This window comes from Brachyhypopomus gauderio, chromosome 10 (genome assembly GCF_052324685.1).
Source record: "Brachyhypopomus gauderio isolate BG-103 chromosome 10, BGAUD_0.2, whole genome shotgun sequence".
In the NCBI taxonomy this organism is placed as follows: domain Eukaryota; kingdom Metazoa; phylum Chordata; class Actinopteri; order Gymnotiformes; family Hypopomidae; genus Brachyhypopomus; species Brachyhypopomus gauderio.
In genome coordinates, this window is record NC_135220.1 from 20,173,519 (window position 1) to 20,182,149 (window position 8,631).

At 46.7% G+C, this 8,631-nt stretch overlaps 1 protein-coding gene across 1 annotated transcript; it reads right to left on the reverse strand.

The window, feature by feature from the left end:
- Positions 1 to 689: 689 nt before the first annotated feature.
- On the reverse strand, positions 690 to 1,676 carry LOC143526191 (olfactory receptor 1E16-like). Its single transcript, XM_077020838.1, has one exon. The coding sequence runs from the start codon at positions 1,674 to 1,676 to the stop codon at positions 690 to 692; it is 987 nt and encodes a 328-aa protein (XP_076876953.1).
- Between the last annotated feature and the right edge of the window lie 6,955 nt (positions 1,677 to 8,631).

The window sequence follows — 8,631 nt, forward strand, 5'->3', positions numbered from 1 at the left end:
TGTTCCACTGTAGAGTGGCATTCCATGGGACACTGTGGTATAGTACACAAAGGCCCTTGTCTTGACTTCCCCTGGATCTCCTGACATCAGGCTTTTAAAATAAATGTCTGAAACATATTAACCACTACAGTAGTATGTTTCTGATGTAACATAAATGCTAATTGTAATTTCACATTTATTTTACTGAATCATAATTTTACAAAACAATTTATTACATTGAATGATGAATGAACGTTCGATTTATATAGCGCCTTTTCCAGATTCCCAAGGCGCTTTACAATTTAACACAGGTACAAGTCACAGACAATCAATCACACACACACCGGCGAGAAGCGGCAGCCAATTGCGCACAGCGTACTCTCTACCGGAAGCCACAGCCCCCTGGGGGACTGTGCTGCGTGCCACCCTTCTCTTCATTGTTGCCATTTGGCCTGAGCTCGTTCACCATGGACAATAAGGCTTTTAGTTTACAGCCTCTGCCTCCTGCTGCCTCTATCCCCGTGTCACAATTGCTAAAAAGAAATTGCAGTGTACACAATTAAAAAATGGAAAAAACATGTAATTTTCCTGAGCATTACATTACAAAGTGATGATAAATCAATGATTTTTCAGTCTGTACTGCTGGAACAATTTTGTCCCACACATATTGCTTTCAGTTTATTATACCATATTTGTGTTGTTTCAAGTCCTCACAGCTTATTTATTTTTGTGGGCTTCAAATTGGATCGTTTGTAGAGTACTTTAATAGCATGCATTACCTCCTCTGTCTTTAGAGTGTATATGATTGGGTTTAACATGGATGGAATAGTCTGTGTCAGGCCTGTATTGATTATCCAGATATTTGCATCTACAGATGTGGTAAAAGCTGCAGTATAAACACTTAAAATTGGTACATAAAACAAAGCCACTAATATGACATGGGAGGTGCAAGTTTTCATTGCTTTGGTTTGCTGAACATGTGCAATCTTCCGCAATGCAAAACCAATGCAAATATATGAGATGGTTATCAGTAACAATGGAATGTAAAGCAGAACAGCTGTACAGACATAACCTATTATGGAATTTATAGATGTATCATTACAGGCTAAAGTAATGAGAGGGCCAACATCACAGAAATAGCTGTTAACTGTAGTAGATCGACAGAAGGACAGTCTGGTAAACAGAGATACAAGGAGAGCATTGATAGTTACAGATACAAACCACATAATACCTATGATCACACTCATAGTTGTTTTGGTTACAATAGCATGATACCTCAGAGGGAGACATATAGCAACCACTCTGTCATAGGCCATTGCAACCAGAGTAAGAGACTGCAGAGTCATAAAGAATAAAACAAAAAACATATTTGCCAGACATGCTCCATATGATATGTACTGATTGTCAAACAGAAACATGTCCAGAAGCTTTGGAATGAGAGCAGAGCTTCCACACAGATCAGAGAAGGCCAAATTGAAGACAGCTACATACTTTGCAGTGTGTAAGCTGCGTTCCAGGTAGATGATTCCCATTATAAAAGAATTCCCTAAAACAGTCACAGTGTACACAAAGCTTAGAAACACATAGTAGTGTGTTGCATGTGGAATGTTGTAAAGTCCTCTAATGTAAAATGTTGGGTGAAAAAATGTTTCATTCACTGAGGAAACAGGCTGAATGGAAGTCATGTTAGAAGTCATCTGTCATCATAACACCTGTAAAACAATTGATTGGATGGAATTGTTAATGTTAATGCAATTATTACAGCAGTTCAATAACAATAACAAATGAATACATAGATTACATGGACTGAGTGCAATTCATGTTGGCAGTCATTAGGCCTCATAACACCTATAAATTAATGGCTTGCATTTAATTGTCATGTTTTTCCCCTTCATTAGTTTTTGTTGCAGGATTTTAAACAAATCCCCTTATCAATGTAAATGTGAATAAAATCATTGCATTACAATTTCAGTAACACTTAATCAACATAAATATTAATCAAAGGATATCAGACATCTTGGAGAGGAAACGAAATGACTTGATACTGTACCTTAATGCAGAAGTGACAGCATACCACCATATGTGTGAAGTACAGATGTATTTATTATTAATCTGTGGTGACATCATTCCCTGTGGTATACTTTGCTTGTTTTGACTTTTGACTTATGATGAACAAATTGCTAAGTTGTCCTCAGAGGTTTCAAGCTGTTTTCATTCATATCTCTAATCACTTGTTTAATACGATTTTCCTGTGACAGTTTTGCTCATTTTGAAGCTCTGATTATGTATTAGAGTATTGTGTAGATCAACAATTATTGATATTTTTTGTAATCATGACTATCTCAACCAGCCTATGACAGTAACACATGAAATTGTTTGTATGCCGCAATCCTCTTGATTTTGGAAATATCAGTAAAAGAACATTTCAGGCATGGCTGACTGTGGAGTAGCCAATGACATTGCACGGTAAAAAAACAACACAATCTCAACACCACTGCAACATGGGATCTCTGTTCACATGTCTAACATGTGAGAGAGTTATCCCCCTGTCTTACTATACAGACCGAGGTATCTCATCATTATGCAAATAGCATTACGCTTTCGTTGGTTTATAATCACATATCCATGAGCTCATCCTCAGCCTGGAGGTGCTCCACATCATCTTCTTTTGCGAGAAATGGGTCCATCACCCATGCATCTTTTGAGACAAGTTCATGAATATCCAAAAAGCGAGAGTGCATCTCTTCCTAAAGTTGATCCACGTGGCAGGTGAATTGTCTGGTCAAAGCATCAGGTAACACCCTGCCTTATTGTTGTAGTAACAAAGGAAAATGTTGTAGGTCCCCCTTTTTCAGTTTATTCCGTCTGTACTCCACTTTGTGCACAAACCCATCCACTGTTTCTTTGCACTCAATGACGGTGCCGTCTGCGCCCTGCATAAGTTTGTTTGCCTTGTTGTACAGACTGAATATATCAGCAAGATATGCAGTCTTGATTAGAAACGTGTCTTTCATTTTGTCTGCTAATTTCTGGTTGTGAACGGCCAATAATTCCTCTATTTGGTCTTTCAGTTCCATGAATCGCGTCAGCGTCAGTAGGAGTGTCTGGTGTCTCGTCCTCACACAGCTGTGCAAAGATTCTTCTGTTGACCGGACAAGCTTTTTATATAGTTCACTATTTTGACCACAGTCTTTAATGTTTCAGCATGCCACTATATTTTTGTACGGTATGTTGTGGCTTGTGAGATCGTGTCATCTGCACTGAAAATATCCTCTCCTCTTGTGGTGGATTTCAGATTCACAGACATAAGAATGTCCTGTTTTACCTCGGTCACCTCGATGTATTGTGCGTAAACTACGAGGATTGCTTCCTCGGCCACAGTGGTGGTTTCATCCAGCTGGATGGAAAAGGGATCGGTCTTCAGTTTTTCGACTAGTGTGTTCTCGATGTTCCCTGCCATTCTGTCGATTCTGTCTTTCACTATGTTGTTAGACAGTGGAACAGTCTTAAATTTGTTAGCCACCTGCGGTCCACACATTCTCTCTGCCATTTTAATGCACGCAGGTTTAATCAGTGTCTCGCCAATGGTGTGTGGCTTTTTGTCTTTGGCAATTAGATGCAATTGTTGCCTGCCTGTGTTCGCTGCCAGCCCTCAACAAGCTGTCTTTAATGTTCTGTGGCCTGTTAGCAACAAGAAGCTCTTTTTTTCTTAGAAAAAACTCCTTCGGTTTTCCCACCGTCTCCGGATGTTTTGTGGTCTGGTGTCGCTTTAACTTGCTGTCAGGAATGCCACCTGATCTTTCTTAATCAACCTCACCTGCCCCTCATTACCACGCCCCTTCAGCCTTACTTAAGCACTTCACCAGCACATCTCAGTTGCAAAGTATTGCCGACTCATGCCGCGTACCAAGCCTTTCTATATCCTGTCTGCTCTCCTGTGTCCTGACCCTCGCTTACGTCCCCGACCTTGTCTCCTGCCTAATCCCTCTGTACCTCCTGACTTCTGCTCCCCCGGTATGACCCTGGACCGTCCTGACCACGCCAAGAAAACGCTGTTACTACTGATCCTAGTACTTGTGATTCACCTGTTTGTACCAGCGTCTCATTTCAATAAAAGCGGTGTTCTTCCGCATTTGGATCCCTCTCTGCCTGTTCAATACGTTACAGAAATACTTCGCCAACAAATGGATCCAGCAGAAGTAACCATCGCGACTCTCACTGAAACGGTCCGTCAACTCACGGATATCATACGGAGTCAGGGAAGTAACATCGCTGCCCTTCAGGAAGCTGTCCGCCTCGTCACGACCTCTGCTTCTACCTCCGTGAGTGTGCCTGCAGCAGAACCGGAACGCTACGATGGATCTCCTGATCGCTGTCGAAATTTCCTCATGCAATGCTCCATATACTTCACGTATCATCCAGCCCGGTTCCAGGCCGAGTTACATAGAGTCCACTTTATCCTGTCGTTCCTCACGGGAGTAGCAGGCGCCTGGGGTACAGCATTGTGGGAAAGCCAGGACCCTGCCCTCCAGTCGGAGAGTCAGTTCACCGCAGTGTTCCGGGCTGTTTTCGATCATCCCGCGGACGGACGTGATGTGGGAGACCGGCTCTATGAAATCAAACAAGAGCAACGCAGTGCTGCCGATTATGCTAGGGAGTTTCGTACGCTAGCTGCAGGAAGCGGTTGGAGTGAATCTGCCTTGAAAACTGTTTTCCGCCGTGGTCTGCGAAACGACATCCAGGTTGAACTCGCCTGTCGTAGTGAAGCCCTCACTTTATCAGAGTTTATCCAAGCGTTGATTAACGTCGACAAGTTGTTGTTAACTTACCACTCCCGTAAGACTGACGCTCCTGTCACTGCGTCTGGTGCACCACCTTCCAATGTATGTGCTCCGAGTCTTCGGATGTCCGACGAGTTCGTGCAGCTGGGCAGGTCCCCACTAACATGACGATCGTTACTGAGATATAGTCAAGTTAGCTTACCCGTACAAATATCTTGGGGCGGCATAAATACTAACCTGTCTGCGTTAGTTGATTCGGGTGCAGCGGGCGATTTCATAGACCAGGACCTCGCCTACCACCTACACCTTCCCACCGTACCTATAGACCCTCCCGTGAGAGTGAATTCACTGAATGGACAGCCTATAGGAGAGGGTGTGATTACGCTACGTACCTGCCCCGTAGAGTTGCGGGTAGGTCTGTTCCATAGTGAAATGAGAGAGTTCTTCCTCATATCCACGCCCCGAGATCCCGTCATACTCGGGTTTCCGTGGCTGTCAATGCACGACCCTGAAATCTCCTGGAAGAAGCGAGAACTCGTACGTTGGAATGAAAATTGTCTTAGTAAGTGCATGCACCTACCACTCAGGTCCTCCTCGGTGGAAAGCCACGACACTCCTCTCTCTGACGTCATCCCCGAGCAGTATCGTGCATTCGCTGACGTCTTCGACGAGGACAGTGCCTGTCGTCTGCCTCCTCATCGTCCCTGTGATTGCGCAATCGACCTCCTGCCGGGAGCCCCCTTACCTCGTAAGACGAAACCTTACCCTCTATCACGCCCTGAAGATCAGGCGATGGAGTCCTACATCACCGAGGCTCTGCAGAAAGGGTTTATTCGACCATCCACCTCTCCGGTTGCTGCTGGTTTCTTTTTCATCGAGAAGAAGGATGGGGGATTACGACCTTGTATTGACTATCGTGCCCTAAATGCAGTAACGTCGAAGAATGCTTACCCTCTCCCCTTTATCACAGCCTCCCAAGAGTGTCTGATGGGGGCGAATATCTTAACCAAGCTGGACTTACGCAGCGCTTACAACTTGATCCGTATTCGAGAAGGCGACGAGTGGAAGACAGCCTTTGTTACCGCCAGAGGGCACTATGAGTATCTAGTCATGCCGTATGGACTAACTAACAGCCCCGCTGTGTTCCAAGCATTTATGGATGACATCTTCCGTGACCTGATCGATGACTTCGTATTCGTTTATATAGACGATATCCTGATTTATTCCCCGTCTGCTTCAGAGCATAGCCGACACGTCTCTGCAGTCTTACAACGCCTTCGTGAGCATAATCTTTACGTGAAGGCGGAGAAATGTGAATTTCATCGCTCCTCGGTGACGTTTCTAGGATGTACGCTGTCCCCTGGCCAGATCTCCATGGATGCGCAGAAGGTAGAAGCTGTCTTAAACTGGCCGACTCCTCGTTCCACGAAAGAGCTGCAGCGATTCCTGGGATTCGCTAACTTCTGTCGCCGTTTCATCCGAGGATTCTGTGAGTTGGCTACCCCTCTCACTAATCTCTTAAAGGGAGGGGGGAATCGGAAATTCACCTGGACTGCTGGAGAGGAACAAGCGTTCTCACGCCTCAAGAAGGCGTTCACGTCAGCCCCCATTCTGCACCTTCCTGACCCCCAACTCCAGTTCATTGTGGAAGTCGACGCCTCCGAGGTCGGAGTGGGCGCTGTTCTCTCTCAAAGGCAGGGAAGCCCGCCGAAACTATACCCCTGCGCCTACTTCTCCAAAAAGCTGACCCCGCGGAAATGAACTACGACGTGGGAGACCGGGAACTCCTGGCTATTAAACTCGCGCTCGAACAGTGGCGTCATTGGTTGGAGGGAGCGGAACACCCCTTCATTGTATATACTGATCACAAGAACCTTGAATACCTGAAGTCAGCCAGACGTCTAAACCCGCGACAAGCAAGGTGGGCACTGTTTTTCTCCCGGTCTCTTACAGACCCGGGTCAAAGAACATCAAAGCCGATGCCCTGTCACGGATCCACGAAAAGGACGAAGCTACTCATGAACCTGGACGTATTCTGCCAGCTGTTTCCTCGCAGCTATTCGCTGGGAAGTACAAGAGGAATTAGACGAGGCTTTGCGCACTGAACCCAGTCCGGTGGAATGTCCGGAGGGGAAACAATACGTGCCCGTATATCCTTCAGCTCGCACACGATACGGCGGGCACAGGCCACCCAGGTATTACACGCACACGACACCTGATCTCTCAGCGTTACTGGTGGCCGTCCTGGGAGGATGACATTCGTGATTATGTGCTGGCGTGTTCCGTTTGTGCTCAGACCCGTACTCCCCGTGCACTTCCAGCAGGAGAACTCCTTCCCTTACCTGTTCCTCACCGGCCATGGACGCACCTCGCGGTTGACTTTGTGACAGATTTGCCCACATCAGGAGGTAATACTGTTGTTACGGTAATCGTAGATCAATTCTCAAAAATGTGCCATCTCATTCCTTGCCCCAAATTACCCACTGCCATGGATACAGCTCTTACCCTCTTCCATTACGTATTCCGTATTTATGGTTTACCCGAGGATATCGTCTCAGATAGAGGGACACAGTTTACGTCTCGAGTCTGGAAGCAGTTCTGCAAACTCCTTGGCATTACTGTTAGTCTGACTTCAGGCCACCACCCCCAGTCTAACGGAGAGGTTGAGCGTTACAATCAGGAGTTAGGGAGGTTTCTCCGACAATATTGCGTTTCTCAACACGACTGGCATAAATACCTCCCATGGGCAGAGTACGCCCGGAATTCCATTATACACACCGCGACCAAACTCACGCCCTTTCAATGTGTATACGGTTACCAACCTGCGTTTTTCCCGTGGGACAAGACACCAGCTGATGTCCCCGCCCTGGACGAATGGTTTAAACACAGTGCCCGTACCTGGGAGCTAGCGCATGTACACTTGCGGCGTGCCCTACACACACGCCGGCTCAATGCAAACCGTCGTCGTCTCCCCGCGTTGATTTACCACCCGGGACAGAGAGTATGGCTGTCGACACAGAATCTTAACTTGAAGCAACGATGTAAAAAACTCAGTCCATGGTACATCGGTCCATTTAAAGTGCTCAGCAGAGTTAATGCAGTTACCTACAAGCTTCTTTTGCCGTCACATTACCGTATTAACCCTGTCTTCCACGTCTCTCTCCTGAAACCGGTTCACTACAGCCCATTCACCGTGCCCCCTGTGTATGATAAACCTCCGGACCCTCTGGAAATCGACGGTCGTCCAGCGTACATCGTCCGAGAGCTTTTGGAGTTCCGACGCCGGCGAGGTGGTCTGCAATATCTGGTGGATTGGGAAGGATATGGCCCCGAGGAACGGGCCTGGATTCCAGCGAGGGATGTCCTCTGCCCCACGATGATCGCCGATTTCCACGCTACACATCCTAACTTTCCTGCCCCCCGGCGCCGCGGTCGCCCCCCAGCACGTCGTAGAGCATCAGGTGCCGCTCCTTTGAGGGGGGGTACTGTCAGGAATGCCACCTGATCTTCCTTAATCAGCCTCACCTGCCCCTCATTACCACGCCCCCTTCAGCCTTACTTAAGCACTTCACCAGCACATCTCAGTTGTGAAGTATTGCCGACTCATGCCGCGTACCAAGCCTTTCTATATCCTGTCTGCTCTCCTGTGTTCTGACCCTCGCTTACGTCCCCGACCTTGTCTCCTGCCTAATCCTTCTGTACCTCCTGACTTCTGCTCCCCCCAGTATGACCCTGGACCGTCCTGACCACGCCAAGAAAACGCTGTTACTACTGATCCTAGTACTCGTGATTCACCTGTTTGTACCAGCATCTCATTTCAATAAAAGCGGTGTTCTTCCACATTTGGATCCCTCTCTGCCTGTTCAATACG

What these genes read in the sequence shown, in the direction of transcription:
- LOC143526191 (XM_077020838.1), bottom strand. Translation starts at nt 1,676, where the DNA reads ATGACTTCTAACATGACTTCCATTCAGCCTGTTTCCTCAGTGAATGAA.